Source organism: Lolium perenne, chromosome 4, assembly GCF_019359855.2.
Source record: "Lolium perenne isolate Kyuss_39 chromosome 4, Kyuss_2.0, whole genome shotgun sequence".
NCBI lineage: Eukaryota > Viridiplantae > Streptophyta > Magnoliopsida > Poales > Poaceae > Lolium > Lolium perenne.
Window position 1 is genome coordinate 341,189,997 of NC_067247.2, and position 26,030 is coordinate 341,216,026.

Consider the following 26,030-nt stretch of genomic DNA (forward strand, 5'->3'; position numbering starts at 1 on the left):
AGGTAGCAGAGGCCATCCTTCCAGATATCTGCAAGCAACAGAAAGGTGAAAAAGGGGAGCCATCAGTATGTTTACGATCAAATGTAAAGCATACTAGCCAAGAGCGAAAGGACGGCATAGCTGCCACGCCATGCCAGCACCAATACCATCATCTCCTCCATTGCCGGCAGCAGCCTTTCTCTCTGTACAGGTGATCGATCACTCGAGCATGCGTTCTTTGCGTACAGATAAAGAAAGCACCGGGCATAGCTACGGCGAAAGTTATGTCGCTAACCTTTTCTCTCTCGAGCAAATGATGATTCCAAGCTTCATGAGCCTTCCTTCCGTCCTGTAGTATGCTGGAGTTAGCCGCTGCATGTGAGAGAAAGCTGAGCAGAGCGAAGCAGAGAGACTTCGTTCTAAAGGGTGGCATCCTGACGTGGAGGTTTGATGGGTCTTTAGTGGCGCCATGATTGCCCTTGCCTTCATAATCTTCTTCTGCAAGCACCTCTGAAAACACTGAGATGACATGTAATCATGCAAATTATAGACAACGTTATGCGGGTCAGTGTGCACATTTACAAGAAAACATTCCGTTTTAGCAGAGTAGTTGGATTGCACAAAAGGAACTCTCATCTTTCACCATGGCATTGCAGTCACACATTCGCACACTAAACAACACAAAATTTGTTCCAAACTCACACAGTACTAGGATACACAGGTTTGCACTGAATCATAAGCCATAGAATTACCAAAACGGCAGCATGTTCCTGACGGGACCAAGCACGAGTAGAGAACATTACTTGACGCCAATTCACCTTTACGAATTCTCTCATTTCATACATTGTCACTTTTTAACAAAACAAACAATAATCTATGTGGGTTGTTTTGTCGTATGAATGTAACTGGAACAACCAAGCACAAGCTTGGCTTGGGAACATCGTCTGTCCCTCACCAACTTAGCCACATTTACATCTCCCGATGCACTTCAAAAGGTGGTGCTATGGTGGCAAGAGCTAAAGCCCTGTCATTCCCTGCATATGCTTCCTCAGCGCCTGATCCCTCCGGTTATGATTCCGGCCGCCGCCTCTCCTTCCACCACCTCCACGAGGGCCTGGTCCTCCTCGGGCGAATCCTTGTGCTGGATTATGATCTTCATTGTCCTCCACTGGATCTTCATGGATCCTACCCCCTCTTCGTGCACCACGACCAAAACCTTGCTCGCCATTAGGGCGGTTGTTAACTTCCGGCCGGTTGTCCTCATCCCTGGCCCCTCTTCTTGCACCACGACCAAAACCTTGATGGCCATCAGCGTGGTTGTTCACTTCCGGCCGGTTGTCCTCATCCCTGGCACCTCTTCTTGCACCATGACCAAAACCTTGCTGGCCATCAGAGTGGTTATTCACTTCAGGACGGTTGTCCCTTCTTGCACCACGGCCAAAACCTTGCTGGCCATCAGAGTGGTTATTCCCTTCAGGCCGGTTATCCCTTCTTGCACCACGACCAAAACCTTGCTGGCCATCATTTGCCTCTGCCAGGTTGCTATGGTTCCTGCCCCCTCTTCTCCCTCCACGGCCACCTCGAGGGGCACTAGCATTCCTGTTGTCCTCCGATGGGTTGCTCTGATCCCAGCCACCTCTTCTGCCTTGAACATGGGGAACTGAGCCCCCTCTGCTGAAGCCGTCTGCATGACCACCCTCCTCTTCCTCCATAACTCTATGTTGCTGCCTGTTGGGAACTCCCATAGGTACATTTCCACCACGGCCAAGACCATGAATTGTATCCTTTTGAGTCTGGTTTAAGACTGCCGCTTCTCGAGCATTTGAGACCGCAACTGAACCAGTAACCTTGTAGCTGTAGTTCTTCCCGTCCTTAACATAAAACTGTGGCTTCTTCTGTGATGCCCAACGCGGGCCACTCGAGGAACTCTCAACATCATTGGCACCGTCAGTTTCCTCATAACTTGACTCTACCACGCTGAAGCCAAGATCATCGAATGAGTCATCATACTCATCCTCATATTCATACTGGGATTCAAGAACCGCTGACTTAACAGCATCTTTAGCTTTTCGCGAGTCTAGAATTGTAGAGTCTGGCAAATCGTCATTGCTCTTTCTTGTAAATCTACCTTGTGGAACTGATGATACAGAAGAGGTAGGAGCCTTCGATGATAATGAAACTAAAGCTACAGACGAGGTAGGGGCCTTGGATGCTGATGAAACTGAAGAAGATTGGGCTTCGAGTGTATAGGGTTTATTTGTAATATTGGGCATAGTTTCCACAAGTATGCCCTTTCCTTTATCTTTCCCAACACTAGGTGCATGTTTTTGTTGTGGCATCTCTTCTAAGGAAGTATCTAAAGCTAGAAGATCTTGATGAAGTGTTCCGTCTAATATTCTTTGGATAACTTCCTCAGGGTTCTGGTTGTAGGCTTCCAAGCAAACGGCAAGGAATCCTTTCCCACAATGAGGCAATAGGTCCCTTATCTGACTAATCTTAGACTCAATGACAGCCGCTTCCTCATCCTTCTGCTGTAGTTCACCACCATGGGAAGATACTGGCAAATCAGAGATACTATTCCAAGAAGTGACAGTGGATCCACACAAACGTGATATGAACTGGAAATCCTCATGTTCCATGTATATCCATTCTGTTAAGGATCAAAACAAGGAATACATGAATAAAACGATTTGACATCAAAACAAATACGACAACTGAATTCTTAGATGATAAGAAATGTGGTATGTAGATAGATAGAACGATGCTGCCAGCTTTTAAATTTTTCCACAGAACAGAATACAAAAGAAACGAAATGAGATCATAGCTCAAGTACAAAAATAAATAGGAACACAAACAGAAGTGCCCCTGCACTTGATTATTATGTAAATACAGTTGGTGCATTAAATAGGGCAAAGCAGTAGAGGCCACCAGAAACTGGGAAGGCATTACAAACTCCTACAGGATATGATGATACTCCAACAAGCTTGAAAAACACACCGTTTTAACATTGAATTCTGGTCTACCATATTTTGGCATGGATTGACAACGTTCGACTACCTCAAACTAGAACAGCACTGAGCCATAAGACTATTTACTTTGTTAACTCACACAGACTGTGAGGAAGTATTGTCACAATACGAGGCAATTAAACCTTGATTACTTCTAAAAAAAGATCTACAAGAACACATGCTATTTCTGAATAAAAAGAGGACTAATGTTGGACTGACAATTAGGCATAATAAGGGGGAAAATGCTGTGTGAAACCTTTACAAAATTAAGGAGCTAAGTAAGCATTCATTGAGAATTTCGATAATTTACCTTTGTTCCGAATATCACCAATCCGGCTTATCAATTGAAAATCCTTTTGAAGGGCTTGAAGAAATGTCTTTCCAGGATTCACTTGAGAAGAATAAGTGGCTTCTTCATTGATATCCTTGAGTTTTTGGATTATGATCTCTCCCCTGATCATCGGATCTTCGACTTTAGCTGGAAACATCTTAGTAGAAGAAGTTTGGATATGATGCTCCTTAAGTTGATCATTTAAATAGCAGAACTCCAATAATCTCCAACCAAATACAACAGCTCTCTTTGACAGCATTCTTATGCCAAGAACTATATCAGTAACTATACTGTCAGATGAAGTCTCTCCATTGCTTTGGGAACTGGACATAACTTGGAAGCCCTGAAGCAAAGATGGTAACAAAAAATCATGCAATCTTGCAAGGATGTTCAGTAATTCCTCAACTCCATCACTGCAAATAAAGAAGTGTATATCCATCAATCCCTAGTTAAGAAACATTCACCAATCACTGGGATGAACGAGAGAAGCTTACCCTGCTTCAAAAGAAGTACATAATAATAAAGCAGCAGGCTGATAAGCATCAACAAAGGCATCCAGAGAGATAATTGCATCATTCACAAAATCCAGCACCTGAAGGGAATTAAATTTAGAACTACGCATAAAACTTAGGCACAAGGACAGTTGATATATCAGAAATAATCCAGTATAGGTAAAAACTTACCTCCGAAAAATCCTTCTGAAGCTGGGTATATCCACTGTCATTTGGTTCAGGTGAGCTGAGGTCCTATAAATCAATCAATTACAGTTAAGTTGTGTTCATGCATAATTCTGTAAGATCTGTCATAAAATGTCCTTGGATTGCCAAAAATGCATGACCATTCTTTAATTATATCGTGTGTCGTTGATTTTTCATCATATTAAATTAAATATATCATTAATTTGAACATGAAGTTTTTTCCAAAGACCCCGCCCCCCCCCCCCCCCCCTCCCTCCCAGCGCTTTAGAAGGCCTTACCGCTTTGAAAACCATGTCACCAAGATAATTTCTAACAGAGGTTCTGACATACCAGGAATGGTAAAAGGATAATACATGTCATATTTAGCTGGAAATGTATGGGATTAGCACTAGAAAAGGATCCAAGACCAATACAGTGATATGTTACACCAAATGGTAGAATGAGCTTGTAGCTAAAGGAGTCAATCCAGTATTGCAGTACGTGATTAAAACAAATAGAACACCCTCATCCAGTCATCCATGCACCTATGAGGGCTAATTCCCTCATAGGATGAATGAACAAACTATCTTTTTACGAACAGTGCAAATGTGCATTTCTCCAAAAATTTGATTGGAATGAAAAAAAAGCATTAGCTAAAGGAAAATTCAGTGGTTCTATAGCAGTCACATAGGATTTCTCCACACTGAGATCATCAAGTTTATTCTCTAGATGTTGCTACCAAAAAAATGAACAAAAAAGACTTTAGATGGCATGCACCATTAACAAGTTGCACAAAACACATGCAAGAAGATGACCTGTAATGACTTCATGCACCTCTCCTGCATCGTGTGAAAAATGTCCAGGAACTGGCGAAGTACAATATTGATGTCATCAAGAACATTGGGCTGCACAGTGATAGCATTTATAACCTGGAGATACAGAACCATTATTAACTGGAGCGTTCAGAGTTCATAAAATGAAAAGAAATAGCTGAAATTAAAATGAATTTGAATTTAAGTTGCATCTATGCACAAGAAAAAAGAAAATAATAATAGCACCAACATCAGTAAAAAATGCCTCGGGAACCAACCAGCGAACTTGTCAACTTCCCATTGTCATGCCCATAAATAGCACATATATCCAATAACTTTGGTAGATCAAGCAATCTTTTCTCCTGTAAAAGGGCTAAAGGGGAACAAATTATTCGACTCCATTCTGCACTAGACTCAATGAATGCACATAGGATCAAACAAGTAGTCCTAATCTCACCTGCATGCTCCTTCATGCTAAGGGACTCACCCACACCTGTTCCAGGGTCCTTGTTTGAAGATCTAATACATGAACAAGAGACACATCATAACATTTATATGCAACTCTTACCAGCGTACACTATCTTATGAAAATGGTTTAATAGAAACTGAACAGAAAGTTGTGAAATGATAGAAATCTCACATGCGGTAAAGAACCATGAAGACACGGCGGCAAAGCTCAAGCTCCCCAACCACCAAGCCAGCAACTGTTCCTTTGGGGCTCCTATGTGGCAAATCATACCACCTGTGTCTGAATTGTAGGTAACTATCTAGGAATGCATGCAGAGAGGTATCCTGTGCCACTGGGTAAAGAAGTAACTATAAGCATTAGGTGTCACTAACAAAGTTCGGATACATGCAGCTCTGAGCTCTCTTCGCAAGTTCTAACTCTAGGAGCAAAAACATTTTGAACAAATAACAAAACAATAACAAATTTCATCTCCCGGTTTCTCTGGTTTGCTTATTTAGTGATTATAAATCATTGTTTATTAATATCAGTTCTAATTAACTATGCTTTTTAAGGCGGAGGGGGGGGGGGGGGGGGGAGCGCTCTGACGCTTAAACGAACGCTTTAGGCACCTCCTAAAGCGGTCCATTTTCTGATGCATGCAGCTCTGAACTCTCCACGCAGATTCTAACCCGAGGAGTAAAAACATTGCAGAAAACACAAAGCAAGAACAATCTCCCAGTTTCTCTTATCGACTTGCCCAGTCGTTGAACTATTGTTTATCAAGATCAGTTCTACTTAACAATTCCAAAACACAACAGACAGCGCTGTAGAGTTAAGTATCGGTAACCAATACATACATGTACTCATTAGATTTTCTTTGTTACTCTAGATACCTATTCGGGGAAGATGCAAGGACCTACATGCACATCCTAGTGTTTGATAGTGGAAAAAAAATCAGAAATTATTAAGCTGATTAGTAAACTTGACAACTTGAGCCAGTACAGCTCATAAGTGCAAGTAGAGTTATATATGCACGGCAGACAGAAATGTTGCTGATATATTCACGTTGAAGGAAAGAACGGATGCAACTAAGAAGGCAAACGAACTTCCTAACCAAGTAACCAGTAACGCTAGGACTTTCAACAGCTTAGCAGATATATTCACTAGATTCCAGACATAATCGGACTACCACTGAATAAATAACTAATCAGTCAACATATGTGTAAGCCCATAAACCAGTCAGTAGAATTGACTACAGCAGTTCTCCAAATCGCAACTCGTTGAGAAGCTTGATATGCGCTTTTACAGATAGGCAGGAAGATGCCAATATATCATAACAACACAGGCAGTATTTAGAAATAGCAATCAATTTGCTAAGCATGCCATGAAGCTATACTCACACTTACTCTGCAGGGTGTAATGCTCATGTATATAAACTAGGTATGAGTTCAACCATGAACTACTCCTCAATCTAAGCCACCGTATACAGCATAATACATTCTAGGTTATGGAAGGTAAACTAAACTACTAATGTGATAAGAAACGTCTTTAAATCCCAAGTATGAAGCACTTGGTCATCTTTAGTGATCAAACCCACCTGAACGAGTCGATATCCGCTAGAGCATAGCTTTAGCAAATTACACAAACAACAAAAGTATGAATAAGAATTTGCACTAAATGTATTCGAACGACTCTGCTACCAAACAAGCAAACCGAAATTTAACAGGTCAAGCTCCCAAGTTTCCTACTCAGGGTCCCAAACTCAGAACTAAGGTTTCTGGTTTTCAACTAATGTAACATAGGAGTTCTGTGGTTACCCTGGCGCCAGAATTCCCGAGGTTTGGCACGGAGGAGCGACGCGAGCGCGTCGTTGCACATACTAGTGTTTGATAGTGAAACACATTGGAGAAAACACAAAACAAGAACGGATTTTCATCTCCCAGTTTCCCTTATCGACTTACCTAGTCGTTAAATTATTGTTTATCGAGATCAGTTCTAGTTAACAATTCCAAAACACAACAGAGAGCCCTGTAGAGTTAAGTATCGGTAACCAATACATACATGTACTCATCAGCTTTTCTTTGTTACTCTAGATACCTATTCGGAGAAGATGCAAGGAGCTACAAGCACATACTAGTGTTGGATAGTAAAAAAAAATCAGAAATTATTAAGCATCTAATTAGTAAACTTGACTGCTTGAGCCAGTACAACTCATAAGTGCAGAAGTAGAGTTATATATGCACGGAAGACAGAAATTTTGCTGATATATTCACGTTGAAGAAAACAACGGATGCAATTAAGAAGGCAAACGAACTTCCTAACCAAGTAACCAGTAACGCTAGGATTTTTAACAGCTTAGCAGATATATTCACTAGATTCCAGACATAATCGGACTACCACTGAATAAATAACTAATCAGTCAAAATATGTGTAAGCCATAAACCAGTCAGTAGAATTGACTACAGCAGTTCTCCAAATCGCAACTCGTTCAGAAGCTTGATGTGCGCTTTTACACATAGGCAGGAAGATACCAATATATCATAACAGTGCGGTCAGTATTTAGAAATAGCAATCAAATTGTTAAGCAAGCCATGAAGCTAAACTCAGCGAAGGGTATAGCACTCCTGTATATAAACTAGGTTTGAGTTCAAGCATGAACGAATCTGCGTATCCTGTATACAACACAGCACATTCATAGGTTATGGAGGGTGACTTTAAATCCCAACTAGTAGGCACTAAATCACTTTTAGTGAATCAAACCCGTCTGAATGATTCGATATGTGTAGACCATGGCTTACCAAATTACACAAACAATAAAATAATGCTTAAGAATTCGCACTAAATTCATTCGAGCGATTCTGCTAAATCAAACAAGCAAACCGAAAATTAACAGGTTGTGTTAAGCTCCCAGGTTTCCTACTCAGGGTCCCAATCCAAGTACTAGGGTTTCTGGTTTTCGACTAATGTAACATAGGAGGAGTTGTGTGGGTTACCCTGGCGCCAGAACTCGCGAGGCTTGGCGCGGAGGAGCGACGCGAGCGCGTCGTTGAGGAGGTCGACGACGGCCTGCGACTCCTGGGCGTCGAGGCCGCCGAGCCCGGCCGCGACCGCCTCGTCGTGCGGCAGGTACGCCACGAACCCATCGGCGCCAGATGCGGACGGGGCGGCCGACGATCGGAGGGCGGTGGTGAGCGATGGCGGGGGCGAGGGTTTAGGGGCGGGAGGGGCGGCGGATTTGGGGACGTAGCGCTGCTGTTGCTGCTGCTGCTGCTGCTGCCTCGGGCCGGAGTTGGGGTGGCGGCGGTGGTATGAGGGCTTGGATTGCTGGGCGGGCGGCGCCGACGACATGGCTGGATCGGGGGAGGCGGCTCAGGAGAGGAAAAGTCAGTAGCCTTCTTCTACTCCCTGAATTTTGGAATCGACAAGCTCTTCGCGACGATATATTGAATTTAAAGTATTTCTCAAATATTTAAAAAAAAAATGGCTGCATTTTTTTTTCGGTATACTAACCAAAAAAACTAGCCAGAATTGAAAACGAGTTAGCCGGGATTGGTTTTCGTGGCTAAGTACTGTCCCAAAATATAAGGTGCGGTATATTTTTGGAAAATGATTCGTTGCCCCCGGGGATAAGGCTCTCCCAGCCCCCGGGTCCCTAGCCGTCGGATCAACCATTTTGATGTTTAGATTTGGATGTAGAAAAAAAACACCTTCGGCAGCAAAAAATCACCCCCGACAGCAAATGACTGAAGCAAAAAACGGTTCGTTTAGAAAAAGAAAAATAAAAAGGCTGGGCTCGCTGAAGACCTCCCCGGAGACCACGTAGCAAAAAAATGTGATAATGTAGCAAAGATGAAAATCTTCAGAGACATCGCCGGAGACAACGTAGCAAACATATTATCACGATGTGATGCTATTTTTTTGCTATAATTGTTTTGTTGTTTTGCTACTTTAATTTAAAAAATTTGCTACGAGCTCTCCGGCGAGATCTCCGGCGAGCTCAGCCTTTTTATTTGATTTCGTAACTGAACCGTTTTTTGCTACAATGTAGCAAAAGCGGGTTATGTTTTTGCTGTCGGGAGGTATTTTTTGCTACATTCAGTAGAAGCAGATCTGACCGTTCAAGATAGTCGATCCGACGGCTGGCGACCCGGGGGCTGGGAAATCAGATCCCCCGGGGGATGCCCACAGTCTCCTATATTTTTTTGCAGGTCACACACAATTTTAACCACTACTAGTTGAATGCCCGTGCGTTGCTACGGCTGTCAAAATTTTCTCCATCTATCTATATGCAAAATATATTTTTGGAGCAACATGTCTTTTCATGTAGAAAAGGGAAATCCACACACTATGCATAGCAGGCATGGTTCTGAATGGAACATTCCAAAACCATCGCAAAGCAAGATCATGAACGCAAAAATCTGAATTAGCTGAGATAGGTGGCGCATAGACAAAGGGAAAGCTCGTTCCGCTGCCAAATGTCCTCTTTGGCAATTGTTGCCACCTCGATGAACGTGAGCATACGACTAATGACAAACCAACGATTCCTTTCTCCCCAAGCGTTCTAGAGAACATAGAGAAGACGACCGCTGGTTGCCCCTGCTCCTTCCTCGGATTCCCCTCGATGAGTTTGTCCCATCACTCTCCGATGCTTGGTAAGCTATGCCTGTGCACTTGATGAGACTCCAAACGACCGTGGTGAAGAGGCAGTCTTTACATAAGTGCATCGTCGTCTCCTGGCCGTTTAGGCACATTTGGAAAATAGGGTAATGGGGGCCAACCTCTTATAGCCACATATTAGGCATCAACAGCTTACCGTGGAGGTCCAACCAAGCGAACATCTTGCATTTCGGCTTGGTAGATGCATTCCATATTTTTTGAGAAAGGAAACAAGGGTGGCAAGCTAGGAATTACGCCGGGTACCCCGACTTGCGGTGTAGATTCCATCGTTGGTCAAAAACCAAGAGAAATCAGGGATCTCAGGAGCAAGCTGCGTTGTATGAATGGTGTCCTAGACCTCAATGTAGTGCGACAACTGGACCAACGTGTTGAGATGCGCAATCAAACGAATCCAGTTATCGTCTTCGATCTCCTTTGCGATGCAGCGGTTCTTCCTAGTTGCAATCTTGAAAATATCATGGCCCCAAAGCCAAAGGGGGCTTCCCAAATGTCATGCCAGAAGGAAGTTGTTTCACCATCGCCGAGAAAGACCTTGGTGGAAACCCTGAAGAGGGCCATGTCTGAGTCGTTGCAGGGGAGCTCCGAGCCAACCCAAGGCCAACATGATCCATGCCAAGCATCCCGAGTCGTCCTAGGTTAGTGCAACAGCTAACAATCGAGAATTTCCCAGCTCCTCCTTCAAGATGATGCTAGTATCTTTGTATGTGAACATAATGAATGCAAAGACACCTTTTTAGTCAATAATTTAATGACACCACCATCCAATTTCATATGTTTTTATTTCACATTGCTCTCTCTCCCACTCTCTTGTTATCTACGCCTTCTAAGTACAACATAACGAAAGGTCGATTGAGGAAATATAGATAAATAGAAAAATGGTCACGGATTTAGGGCCATATAGCTCTGAACACCTATCACAGATTTACGGTATATATAGGCTAAAATATATCTAGATTCATTGAACATGTGAGAAATATTTAGGGCAAGAGGGAGTAGTAGGTTTTAAACAAACACTATGTGTTTTTGGATTTTTATTTTCATCTCCTTCCCATGTTCCATGTATACGTGCCTCTAGTTACTCATGGGAGATAACTGGCGCATACTTTCAAACCTAATTTTGTAGTTCTAACACATGCTTGAGATGAGCATATATAATTGGCATACATAAACTGTTGTGATCAAATTTATATAAGATGGAAAGGTAGACACCTTACGAAATAACATATCAAGGGCAGTCCACATAAGCGCCGAAACACAAGCTCGAACATCTCAGTGTGATGTTGTGACTTGAGCACAAACAAGAAATTATCTTACAATCAAATAGTTGTCAGGGATTTGTCTTTCCAAATCGCAACATATATTAGAGAACCACGAGTTACACTCAATGTAATAAGGCAATAGCTTAAGATTTTAAAAAATAGTAACCGAATTACACGTATCAAAGATCAACACCGATGGGCTATGTTAATACGATAAGCCAATCAATAACCAGTCATTCTAGAAATCAAAAGGAAACTACCATCTTAATAAATAAGAATACAAATGCAATGTTAATCAATTACATGAAAACCTTCTATCACGCAAACACAAATACAAATGCTCTACGTAGAAAGAACAACACATCATGTCTTCTCTCATCAGAAGACTTCATGGCTTCTCTCTAATTAATCATTTCATGATTCAGCTATGATATCAAAAACTCATTCGTTTCATTTTAAGTTGAACAACTGAACCATCGCTCCTTACATGTTGTTGAGAACCACCATTTGAGCCTTCTGTAATATCGTCAAATCCTTTGCTCTTTTTTGTGACTGCATTTCTATTTTTAGTCGCTAACTTTCACCATGCGACAGCCCCATATACATCGTGAGCTCACTCGATTAGAACTCAATGCAAGCACAACTTCCCTTTTTGCTCGAAAGAATTCGCCTACGGCTGGAAACAAATGTAATTTAACTTACAGAACACTGGGGATAAGAAGTACTAACAATGATTCTTTGATCTATCATAAAACATGCCTACTACTCTTCTTAGCATACGTATGGTGATGTATTTTGCAGATGATGCAAGGATATAAACCTTGGAGAATTTCTAGCATATGCTATTACATACTACTATGTATTACCTATTATATATACCAGGTCATTTTTTCATGATAAACAATAGATAATAATTAGTTTTATCCCTGACTAAGATCACTAAAAACTCTCAATACAATACTTCTAAGACAGGAGCGGATGTAGCCTTTATAATGATTGCATCTGTGGTGGAAAATAGAGTGGTACATGATAACTGAAAAAGCAAGAGAAATGTCAGGTCTAGATGATGTCAAGCAGATTGTTTATCGTTTTTATTTCAACAGTAGTACCATAAGTTGCATCACCTTGTTTTCTCCAATGACATGATCTCTCTTTCTAACTGCCAAAAAAATAGAAAGCACATACATAATGTTATAAGTTGATCATAAGGTGAGCACACATAAAACAATATAGATATAACAATAAAGTAAGCATACAGAAAGAAGCATAGATGCAGCACGCCAGCCCATGGTAGCCAATCGGCTCTTAATTTTTTTCAGATAATGTCTGAATGGTCACATACGTGCTCAAACAGAAATCTTACCTACAAAATCTCCCAGTGGTTGACTAACAGAAAAAGAAGTGAAATCACGTAGATCTTTATGTAGAAAGGACATTAAAATGTAGGTGTTCAGTGACATGACATGCGAAGTTTATATGGAATTTTGGAAGAGCTAGGTGGTGTGGTTGTCAATTGTTACGACAATATGTTCATACGTCTATGCAAAGTTACTGAAGATAGTCAACTGATGTCTACGCACACTCCTTTTCCTGTAGACAGTTGATACGTCTCCGACGTATCGATAATTTCTTATGTTCCATGCCACATTATTGATGTTATCTACATGTTTTATGCACACTTTATGTCATATTCGTGCATTTTCTGGAACTAACCTATTAACAAGATGCCGAAGTGCCGATTCTTTGTTTTCTGCTGTTTTTGGTTTCAGAAATCCTAGTAAGGAAATATTCTCGGAATTGGACGAAATCAAAGCCCAGGGGCCTATTTTCTCACGAAGCTTCCAGAAGTCCGAAGGAGAGACGAAGAGGGGCCACGGAGGGGCCACACCATAGGGCGGCGCGGCCCCCCCCTTGGCCGCGCCGGCCTGTAGTGTGGGGCCCCCGTGCCGCCTCTTGACCTGCCCTTCCGCCTATAAAAAGTCTCCGTGACGAAACCCCCAGTACCGAGAACCACGATACGGAAAACCTTCCAGAGACGCCGCCGCCGCCGATCCCATCTCGGGGGATCCAGGAGATCGCCTCCGGCACCCTGCCGGAGAGGGGAATCATCTCCCGGAGGACTCTACGCCGCCATGGTCGCCTCCGGTGTGATGTGTGAGTAGTCTACCCCTGGACTATGGGTCCATAGCAGTAGCTAGATGGTTGTCTTCTCCCCATTGTGCTATCATTGTCGGATCTTGTGAGCTGCCTAACATGATCAAGATCATCTATCTGTAATTCTATATGTTGCGTTTGTTGGGATCCGATGAATAGAGAATACTTGTTATGTTGATTATCAAAGTTATGCTTATGTGTTGTTTATGATCTTGCATGCTCTCCGTTACTAGTAGATGCTCTGGCCAAGTAGATGCTTGTAACTCCAAGAGGGAGTACTTATGCTCGATAGTGGGTTCATGCCTGCATTGACACAGGGACGTGTGATGAAAGTTCTAAGGTTGTGTTGTGCTGTTGCCACTAGGGATAAAACATTGATGCTATGTCTAAGGATGTAGTTGTTGATTACATTACGCACCATACTTAATGCAATTGTCTATTGCTTTGCAACTTAATACTGGAGGGGGTTCGGATGATAACCTGAAGGTGGACTTTTTAGGCATAGATGCAGTTGGATGGCGGTCTATGTACTTTGTCGTAATGCCCAATTAAATCTCACTATACTCATCATGATATGTATGTGCATGGTCATGCTCTCTTTATTTGTCAATTGCCCAACTGTAATTTGTTCACCCAACATGCTGTTCGTCTTATGGGAGAGACACCTCTAGTGAACTGTGGACCCCGGTCCAATTCTCTTTACTGAAATACAATCTACTGCAATACTTGTTCTACTGTTTTCTGCAAACAATCATCTTCCACACAATACGGTTAATCCTTTGTTACAGCAAGCCGGTGAGATTGACAACCTCACTGTTTCGTTGGGGCAAAGTACTTTGGTTGTGTTGTGCAGGTTCCACGTTGGCGCCGGAATCCCTGGTGTTGCGCCGCACTACATCCCGCCGCCATCAACCTTCAACGTGCTTCTTGGCTCCTCCTGGTTCGATAAACCTTGGTTTCTTTACGAGGAAAACTTGCTGCTGTGCGCATCATACCTTCCTCTTGGGGTTGCCCAACGAACGTGTGAAATACACGCCATCAAGCTCTTTTTCTGGCGCCGTTGCCGGGGAACTGAAGAAAAGCTACACCACAGAGAATTGCCTCCCACGGCAACAGCTCTTTTTCTGGCGCCGTTGCCGGGGAGATCAAGACACGCTGCAAGGGGAGTCTCCACTTCTCAATCTCTTTACTTTGTTTTTGTCTTGCTTAGCTTTATTTACTATCTTGTTTGCACTCTATATCAAAAACACAAAAAAATTAGTTACTTGCATTTACTTTACTTAATATCATGCATGTTTTTATTTCACTAGTTAAGCATAATGGAAAACAACAAAAATATGAGAGACCTTTATGAACTTTATCTTGAATTAGGACATGATGTGTTTGAAGAGAGAATTAAAAAACCCATGGAACTTTATATGCATGCTAATGGGAATGTTATTACTATGAATGCTTTGAACACCATTGTTGCTAATGCTATGGAAAATTCTAAGCTTGGGGAAGTTGGCTCTGATGAGCATGATCTTTTTAGTCCCCCAAGCATTGAGGAGAAAATTTTCTTTTATGATTACAATATGCCTCCTATATATGATGATAGCCACTTTGTTGAATTTGCTCCCACTACAACTAATAAAATTGATTATGCTTATGTGGAGAGTAATAATTTTATGCATGAGACTCATGATAAGAATGCTTTATGTGATAGTTATATTGTTGAGTTTGCTCATGATACTACTGAAAGTTATTATGAGAGAGGAAAATATGGTTGTAGAAATTTTCATGTTACTAAAATGCCTCTCTATATGCTGAAATTTTTGAAGCTACACTTGTTTTATCTTCCTATGCTTGTCACTTTGCTCTTCATGAACTTGTTTATTTACAAGATTCCTATGCATAGGAAGCATGTTAGACTTAAATGTGTTTTGAATTTGCCTCTTGATGCTCTCTTTTGCTTCAAATACTATTTGTTGCGAGTGCATCATTAAAACTGCTGAGCCCATCTTAATGGCTATAAAGAAAGAACTTCTTGGGAGATAACCCATGTGTTATTTTGCTACAGTACTTTGTTTTTATTTTGTGTCTTGGAAGTTGTTTACTACTGTAGCAACCTCTCCTTATCTTAGTTTAGTGTTTTATTGTGCCAAGTTAAGCCGTTGATAGAAAAGTAAGTACTAGATTTGGATTACTGCACAGTTCCAGATTTCTTTGCTGTCACGAATCTGGGTCCACCTCCCTGTAGGTAGCTCAGAAAATTAAGCCAATTTACGTGCATGATCCTCAGATATGTACGCAACTTTCATTCAATTTGGGCATTTTCATTTGAGCAAGTCTGGTGCCATTTTAAAATTCGTCAATACGAACTGTTCTGTTTTGACAGATTCTGCCTTTTATTTCGCATTGCCTCTTTTGCTATGTTGGATGAATTTCTTTGATCCACTAATGTCCAGTAGCATTATGCAATGTCCAGAAGTGTTAAGAATGATTGTGTCACCTCTGAATATGTCAATTTATATTGTGCACTAACCCTCTAATGAGTTGTTTCGAGTTTGGTGTGGAGGAAGTTTTCAAGGATCAAGAGAGGAGTATGATGCAACATGATCAAGGAGAGTGAAAGCTCTAAGCTTGGGGATGCACCCGGTGGTTCACCCCTGCATATATCAAGAAGACTCAAGCGTCTAAGCTTGGGGATGCCCAAGGCATCCCCTTCTTCATCGACAACATTATCAGGTTCCTCCCCTGAAACTATATTTTTATTCCATCACATCTTATGTGCTTTTTCTTGGAGCGTCGGTTTGTTTTTGTTTTTTGTTTTGTTTGAATAAAATGGATCCTAGCATTCACTTTATGGGAGAGAGACACGCTCCGCTGTAGCATATGGACAAGTATGTCCTTGGTTTCTACTCATAGTATTCATGGCGAAGTTTCTCCTTCGTTAAATTGTTATATGGTTGGAATTGGAAAATGATACATGTAGTAATTGCTATAAATGTCTTGGGTAATGTGATACTTGGCAATTGTTGTGCTCATGATTAAGCTCTTGCATCATATGCTTTGCACCCATTAATGAAGAAATACATAGAGCATGCTAAAATTTGGTTTGCATATTTGGTTTCTCTAAGGTCTAGATAATTTCTAGTTTTGAGTTTGAACAACAAGGAAGACGGTGTAGAGTCTTATAATGTTTTCAATATGTCTTTTATGTGAGTTTTGCTGCACCGGTTCATCCTTGTGTTTGTTTCAAATAAGCCTTGCTAGCCTAAACCTTGTATCGAGAGGGAATACTTCTCATGCATCCAAAATACTTGAGCCAACCACTATGTCATTTGTGTCCACCATACCTACCTATACTACATGGTATTTTCCGCCATTCCAAAGTAAATTGCTTGAGTGCTACCTTTAAAATTCCATCATTCACCTTTGCAATATATAGCTCATGGGACAAATAGCTTAAAAACTATTGTGGTATTGAATATGTAATTATGCACTTTATCTCTTATTAAGTTGCTTGTTGTGCGATAACCATGTTCACTGGGGACGCCATCAACTATTCATTGTTGAATTTCATGTGAGTTGCTATGCATGTTCGTCTTGTCTGAAGTAAGAGAGATCTACCACCATAGGGTTAAGCATGCATATGTTAGAGAAGAACATTGGGCCGCTAACTAAAGCCATGTTCCATGGTGGAAGTTTCAGTTTTGGACAACAATCCTCAAATCTCAAATGAGAAAATTATTAATTGTTGTTATATGCTTATGCATAAAAGAGGAGTCCATTATCTGTTGTCTATGTTGTCCCGGTATGGATGTCTAAGTTGAAGAATAATCAATAGCGAGAAATCCAATGCGAGCTTTCTCCTTAGACCTTTGTACAGGCGGCATAGAGGTACCCCTTTGTGACACTTGGTAAAAACAATGCATTGTGATGACCCGGTAGTCCAAGCTAATTAGGACAAGGTGCGGGCACTATTAGTACGCTATGCATGAGGCTTGCAACTTATAAGATATAATTTACATGATGCATATGCTTTATTACTACCGTTGACAAAATTGTTTCATGTTTTCAAAATCAAAGCTCTAGCACAAATATAGCAATCGATGCTTTTCCTCTATGGAGGACCATTCTTTTACTTTCAATGTTGAGTCAGTTCACCTATTTCTCTCCACCTCAAGAAGCAAACACTTGTGTGAACTGTGCATTGATTCCTACATACTTGCTTATTGCACTTATTATATTACTCTATGTTGACAATATCCATGAGATATACATGTTACAAGTTGAAAGCAACCGCTGAAACTTAATCTTCTTTTGTGTTGCTTCAATGCCTTTACTTTGAATTATTGCTTTATGAGTTAACTCTTATGCAAGACTTATTGATGCTTGTCTTGAAGTGCTATTCATGAAAAGTCTTTGCTATATGATTCACTTGTTTACTCATGTCATATACATTGTTTCGATCGCTGCATTCACTACATATGCTTTACAAATAGTATGATCAAGATTATGATGGCATGTCACTCCAGAAATTATCTGTGTTATCGTTTTACCTGTCGGGACGAGCAGAACTAAGCTTGGGGATGCTGATACGTCTCCGACGTATCGATAATTTCTTATGTTCCATGCCACATTATTGATGTTATCTACATGTTTTATGCACACTTTATGTCATATTCGTGCATTTTCTGGAACTAACCTATTAACAAGATGCAGAAGTGCCGATTCTTTGTTTTTCTGCTGTTTTTGGTTTCAGAAATCCTAGTAAGGAAATATTCTCGGAATTGGACGAAATCAAAGCCCGGGGGCCTATTTTCTCACGAAGCTTCCCGAAGTCCGAAGGAGAGACGAAGAGGGGCCACGGAGGGGCCACACCATAGGGCGGCGCGGCCCCCTTGGCCGCGCCGGCCTGTAGTGTGGGGCCCCGTGCCGCCTCTTGACCTGCCCTTCCGCCTATAAAAAGTCTCCGTGACGAAACCCCCAGTACCGAGAACCACGATACGGAAAACCTTCCAGAGACGCCGCCGCCGCCGATCCCATCTCGGGGGATCCAGGAGATCGCCTCCGGCACCCTGCCGGAGGGGAATCATCTCCCGGAGGACTCTACGCCGCCATGGTCGCCTCCGGTGTGATGTGTGAGTAGTCTACCCCTGGACTATGGGTCCATAGCAGTAGCTAGATGGTTGTCTTCTCCCCATTGTGCTATCATTGTCGGATCTTGTGAGCTGCCTAACATGATCAAGGTCATCTATCTGTAATTCTATATGTTGCGTTTGTTGGGATCCGATGAATAGAGAATACTTGTTATGTTGATTATCAAAGTTATGCTTATGTGTTGTTTATGATCTTGCATGCTCTCCGTTACTAGTAGATGCTCTGGCCAAGTAGATGCTTGTAACTCCAAGAGGGAGTACTTATGCTCGATAGTGGGTTCATGCCTGCATTGACACAGGACGGATGAAAGGTTCTAAGGTTGTGTTGTCTTGTTGCCACTAGGGATAAAACATTGATGCTATGTCTAAGGATGTAGTTGTTGATTACATTACGCACCATACTTAATGCAATTGTCTGTTGTTTGCAACTTAATACTGGAGGGGGTTCGGATGATAACCTGAAGGTGGACTTTTTAGGCATAGATGCAGTTGGATGGCGGTCTATGTACTTTGTCGTAATGCCCAATTAAATCTCACTATACTCATCATGATATGTATGTGCATGGTCATGCTCTCTTTATTTGTCAATTGCCCAACTGTAATTTGTTCACCCAACATGCTGTTCGTCTTATGGGAGAGACACCTCTAGTGAACTGTGGACCCCGGTCCAATTCTCTTTACTGAAATACAATCTACTGCAATACTTGTTCTACTGTTTTCTGCAAACAATCATCTTCCACACAATACGGTTAATCCTTTGTTACAGCAAGCCGGTGAGATTGACAACCTCACTGTTTCGTTGGGGCAAAGTACTTTGGTTGTGTTGTGCAGGTTCCACGTTGGTGTCGGAATCCCTGGTGTTGCGCTGCACTACATCCCGCCGCCATCAACCTTCAACGTGCTTCTTGGCTCCTCCTGGTTCGATAAACCTTGGTTTCTTTCTGAGGGAAAACTTGCTGCTGTGCGCATCATACCTTCCTCTTGGGGTTGCCCAACGAACGTGTGAAATACACGCCATCAACAGTGTTGGGCCTCCAAGAGCAGAGGTTTGTAGAACAGCAGCAAGTTTCCCTTAAGTGAATCACCCAAGGTTTATCGAACTCAGGGAGGAAGAGGTCAAAGATATCTCTCTCAAGCAACCCTGCGATCACAATGCAAGAAGTCTCTTGTGTCCCCAATACACCTAATACACTTGTCAGATGTATATGTGCACTAGTTCGGCGAAGAGATAGTGAGATGCAAATGATATTGATGAATATGAGTGGCAATAGCAATCTGAATAAAATATGGCAGCGAGTAAACATGCAACGGAACAGTAAACAAACGGAGATTCGATGTTTGGAAACAAGGCCTAGGGATCCTACTTTCACTAGTGGACACTCTCAACATTGATCACATAATAAAACCACTCTACACTCTCTTGTTGGATGATGAATACCATTAATTGTGTAGGGCTACAAGAGCACCTCAATGCCGGAGTTAACAAGCTCCACAATATTCGATGTTCATATTTAAATAACCTTAGAGTGCATGATAGACCAACGCAATTATACCGAGTACTAACATAGCATGCACACTGTCAACATCAGCTATGAAAGGGGGAGTAGATCACATCAATACTATCATTGTAATAGTTAACTTCATAATCTACAAGAGATCACAATCATAGCATATACCAAGTACTTCATGATGCACACACTGTCAACATTACATCATGGAGGAGGAATAGACTACTTTAATAACATCACTAGAGTAGCACATAGATGATATTCAACTAGATCACAAAGAGAGAGATGAACCACATAGCTACAGCAGAGCCCTCAGCCCCGGGGGTGAATTACTCCCTCCTCATCATGGAGACAGCGATGGCGGTGAAGATGGCGGTGGAGATGGCTTCCGGGGGCAATTCCCCGTCCCGGCAGGGTGCCGGAACAGAGACTTATGTCCCCCGAATTGGAGTTTTGCGATGGCGGCGGCGTCCCTGGAGTCTTTCTGGAGTTTCGTCAATCCGTATCGCGTTTTTAGGTCGAAGGGCTTATATAGGCGAAGAGGCGGCGCAGGAGGGGCAACAGGGCGCCCCCACACTAGGCCGGCGCGGCCAGGGTGGAGCCCGCGCAGCCCTGGCGTGTGGTGGCCCCCTGGCCCGCCTCCGACTCTCCTTCGGTGTTCTGGGGTCCTCCGGGAAAAATAAGATACTGGGTCTTTGTTTCGTCGAATTCCGAGAATATTGCCCGAACAGCCTTTCTGGAACCAAAAACAACAGAAAACAGGAACTGGCACTGTGGCATCTTGTTAATAGGTTAGTTCCGGAAAACGCATAAAAATATTATAAAGTGCAATCAAAACATGTAAGTATTGTCATAAAACAAGCATGGAACATCAGAAATTATAGATACGTTGGAGACGTATCAGCATCCCTAAGCTTAGTTCCTACTCGTCCTCGAGTAGGTAAACGATAAAAAGAATAATTTCTGTAGTGACATGCTACTTACATAACCTTGATCATACTATTGTAAAGCATATGAGATGAATGCAGTGACTCAAGGCAATGATCTATAGTTGCTAACAAATAGATAACATATAGCAAAACTTTTCATGAATAATACTTTCAAGACAAGCATCAAAAGTCTTGCATAAGAGTTAACTCATAAGGCAATAGATTCAAAATAAAAGCATCGAAGCAACACAAAGGAAGATATAAGTTTCAGCATGCATATCTCATGGATAATTGTCAACACAAAGTAGAATAATAAGTGCAATAAGCAAGTATGTAAGAATCAATGCACAGTTGACACAAGTGTTTGCTTCTAAGGTGGAAGGAAGTAGGTAAACTGACTCAACATAAAGTAAAAGAAAGGCCCTTCGCAGAGGGGAGCAGGGATTAAATCATGTGCTAGAGCTTTTTAAGTTTTGAAATCATATAGAGAGCATAAAAGTAAAGTTTTGAGAGGTGTTTGTTGTTGTCAACGAATGGTAGTGGGCACTCTAACCCCCTTGCCAGACAGACCTTGAAAGAGCGGCTCCCATGAAACATTTTTATTTTTGGGTGGCACTCCTTCCAACCTTGCTTTCACAAACCATGGCTAACCGAATCCTCGGGTGCCTGCCAACAATCTCATACCATGAAGGAGTGCCTTTTTATTTTAGTTTTATTTAGATGACACTCCTCTCCACCTTTGCTTTCTCAAGCCATGGCTAACCGAATCCTCGGGTGCCATCCAACAATCACATACCATGGAGGAGTGTCTATTTTTTTGTAAAATTATGAAAGTTAATTAATTGGACTGGGAACCCCATTGCCAGCTCTTTTTGCAAAATTATTGGATAAGCGGATGAAGCCACTAGTCCATTGGTGAAAGTTGCCCAACAAGATTGAAAGATAAACACCACATACTTCCTCATGAGCTATAAAACATTGACACAAATAAGAGGTAATAACTTTTGAAGTGTTTAAAGATAGCACTCAAGCAATTTACTTTGGAATGGCAGAGAAATACCATGTAGTAGGTAGGTATGGTGGACACAAATGGCATAGTTATTGGCTCAAGGATTTGGATGCATGAGAAGTAATCCCTCTCAATACAAGGATTAGGCTAGCAAGGTTGTTTGAAGCAAACACAAGTATGAACTAGTACAGCAAAACTTACATAAGAACATATTGCAAGCATTATAAGACTCTACATTGTCTTCCTTGTTATTTAAACACTTTACTAGAAAAATATCTAGACCTTAGAGAGACCAATCATGCAAACCAAATTTTAGCAAGCTCTATGTATTTCTTCACTAATAGGTGCAAAGTATATGATGCAAGAGCTTAAACATGATCCATATGAGTACAACAATTGCCAAGTATCAAATTATTCGAGACATCATACCAATTACTACATGTAGCATTTCCCGTTTCAAACCATACAACAATTAACGAAGCAGTTTCAACCTTCGCCATGAACATTAAAAGCTAAGAGCACATGTGTTCATACGAACCAGCGGAGCGTGTCTCTCTCCCACACAAGCATTTATTCAGAGAATGAAAATAACAAAAACGAAAATAAAAGCACACAGACGCTCCAAGTAAAGTACATAAGATGTGACGGAATAAAAATATAGTTTCAATAGAAGAAACCTGATAAGTTGTTGATGAAGAAGGGGATGCCCAAGGCATCCCCAAGCTTAGATGCTTGAGTCTTCTCGAAATATGCAGGGATGAACCACCGGGGCATCCCCAAGCTTAGACTTTTCACTCTTCTTGATCGTAGTATATCATCCTCCTCTCTTGACCCTTGAAAACTTCCTCCACACCAAACTCAAAACAAACTCATTATAGGGTTAGTGCTAAGAAAAAATTCACATGTTCAGAGGTGACACAATCATTCTTAACACTTATGGACATTGCTCAAAGCTACTGGAAGTTAATGGAACAAAGAAATCCATCCCACACAGCAAAAGAGGCAATGCGAAATAAAAGGCAGAATCTGTCAAAACAGAACAGTCCGCAAAGACGAATTTTTTAGAGGCACCAGACTTGCTCAGATGAAAATGCTCAAATTGAATGAAAGTTGCGTACATATCTGAGGATCACACACAAAAATTGGCAGATTTTTCTGAGTTACCTTCAGAGAACACTGCCCAAATTCGTGACAGACAGAAATCTGTTTCTGCGCAGTAATCCAAATCTAGTATCAACCTTGCTATCAAAGACTTTACTTGGCACAACAATGCAATAAAGTAAGATAAGGAGAGGTTGCTACAGTAGTAACAACTTCCAAGACTCAAATATAAAACAAAAGTAATGTAGTAAAATAAAAATATGGGTTATCTCCCAAGAAGTGCTTTCTTTATAGCCATTAAGATGGGCTCAGTAATTTTAATGATGCACTCGCAAGAAATAGTAGTTGAAGCAAAAGAGAGCATCAAAAAGCAAATTCAAAACACATTTAAGTCTAACCCACTTCCTATGAAAAGGAATCTTGTAAATAAACAAGTTCATGAAGAGCAAAGTGACAAGCATAGGAAGATAAAACAAGTGTAAATTCAAAATTTTCAGCATAAAGAGGGGAAACTTAATATTATTAAGATGCATATAACCATGTTTCCCTCTCTCATAATAACTTTCAGTAGCATCATTGATGAAATCCACAATATACCCATCACTTAAAACATTCTTATCATGGTTCATATGCATAGAAGTATCATTAATTTTGGCATAAGAAGAGTTCTTCTCATTAATAGTAATTGGAGCAAGATTATTATCAAGAATTTGAACATGGTAAACAAGTTGCATATTAAGAGAATTGTTTTTGGCAATCCAATCATAACTATGACACGTTTCATAAGGATAGTTATAACCTATATCATAGCATTCTTTATAATAATTATCAAAGATTGAAGGCATAGTGTCATCATAAGAAATAGAATAGTTATCCTTCACAGTATGTTCATCTGCAACCTTACCATCGTTGTTACTAGAAGGAGATGTATCAAACATATAATGATCAGTAGCAAAAGGATTTTCAAACACCTCATCCCCAAGCTTAGAGCTTTCTATATCATTATGGGAGGAAGCATGGATAGTACTGATACTATGGCAATTATTAACATCATCATTTTCAGAATTAGTTTCCCAGAGATTTGCAATATCAAAAGTAGTGTGCTCTTTCAAATCATGATCACTAATGTATGTAAAGGGCATAGGAAGATCATTGTATTCAGATTCATTATCATAATAATCATTAGGAGCAACGTACTTATGGTTACCTATCGTTATCTCTTTCTCTTTATTCCCCTTCTTCTTCTTCTTCTTCTTCTTCTTCTTCTCCGTTCCCTTCTTCTTCTCCGTTCCCTTCTTCTTCTTCTCTTCCTTCTCCTCGTTCCCTTCTTTAGGAGGAAGAGGCTTGAAGGGAGGCTTCTCCACATAACCTGATTTATTTGCAGAAACAATAGAAGAAACTTGGGAGGATTCCCCCTTTTCATTAATAAGTTCAAAACACATAGCGGTCCTATCATATTTTGGCAAGGTGTCATCTTCTAAAATATTTTGTATGTAAGTATTTGTGTGGCAATTATCAATGCAATAAGAAAAACACCCATGCAGGACATCATCAATATCAAGATCACTCATATGTAACAAAGAGATTTTTCTTGATAACTCTTCACACCACAAAAATAAAGTAAGTTCATCATGCTGATTAGGAGTAATTTCATCATCACGATACAAATTTGAAGCACTCATGGGGTTCAAATTATCATTGGAGGAGCATTGAAAATTAAAATGACCCACTCTATGGCAAAGTTCACAAATAAAAGGATAGAGGGCACAAACTTTTTTACCAAGATCATCTAGAGCCCTAAACCACTTTCTAGTTTTTTCATTAATATGATGGATACAATATTCATCTTTGTTTTGATTAATTCCACAAGGTCTATGCATTCCACAAAAATTAACATGCTTATAGGAAATAGCATTCTTAGGAGTTTGAGCATGTTTATTGCAATCATTAACAACAATTTCATCCTTCATGCAAGCCTCTTTAAAAGGTTCATGATACTTATCAAAATTCTTCCTAGGCAATTCAAAATGAGAGGCAAAAGCTTTATAAAGATTTGCAGCAACTTGAGAGTCAAGACCATAGGTAGCACTCATATTTCGAAATTTACCAGTATCCATAAAAGTTCCAATGCATTCATAATCATAATTTATACCTGACTCTTTACCTTTGTCGTTCTCCCAATCTTCAGCATTCTCCTCAATCCGGTCAAGAAGATCCCACCTAGCTTCAACCTCCTTGCTTGTGAAAGATCCCTCCGAACAGGCATCTAGATAGTCCTTGTGATGTCCTGAAAGCCTTGCATAAAAATTGTTAATAATAACATTACGGGGGAGCTCATGAATGGGACATTTGAGCATTAGTGACTTCAATCTCCCCCATGCTTGAGAAATACTCTCTCCATCACGAGGATAAAAGTTATAAATGTAATTCCTATCAATATGCACTTCATGAGGAGGATAAAATTTAGAATAAAAGAGATACAATTTCCTCCCAACCAAGAGAATGACTATTCTTCAGCAATTTATACCAATGCGCCGCTTTACCAGACATCGAAATAGAGAATAGTTTCTTCCTCACTTCATCCATAGAGATACCTGCACACTTGAATAACCCGCATAATTCATGCAAAAACAGTAAATGATCTCCAGGATGGACAGTTCCATCCCCTTCATAGCGGTTATCCATAACACGTTCAATAATTTTCATGGGTATCTCGAAAGCAGTACTTGCAGTTGGTGGATTTAAAATATCACAAGCATCATTATAGTTATCGCATATGGGAGATAAATTATTATCAGAGCAATTTTTCTCCCCTAAAGATGGGAAGCTAAAAAGATCATAAAAACTAGCTTCCCCAAGCTTAGACTTCTCCATAGCATTAGCAGTGATTGCGTTCATACTAATAACATTGCTACTAGCATGCAAATGAGGTTCCATAGGTTCTTTAATTTTCGCATCACACAATTCATGTCTTAACTTAGGAAATAAATTAAA

At 40.9% G+C, this 26,030-nt stretch overlaps 1 protein-coding gene across 1 annotated transcript; it reads right to left on the bottom strand.

Moving 5' to 3' along the window:
* Positions 1-701: 701 nt before the first annotated feature.
* Positions 702-8,676, bottom strand: LOC127296623 (uncharacterized). The gene is made up of 9 exons (XM_051326793.2): positions 8,249-8,676; positions 5,448-5,607; positions 5,265-5,326; positions 5,086-5,180; positions 4,811-4,924; positions 4,002-4,064; positions 3,813-3,910; positions 3,298-3,731; positions 702-2,629 (listed from the first exon to the last, which is right to left on the bottom strand). The coding sequence occupies exons 1-9, from the start codon at positions 8,601-8,603 to the stop codon at positions 996-998; spliced, it is 3,015 nt and encodes a 1,004-aa protein (XP_051182753.1). The 5' UTR covers positions 8,604-8,676; the 3' UTR covers positions 702-995.
* Between the last annotated feature and the right edge of the window lie 17,354 nt (positions 8,677-26,030).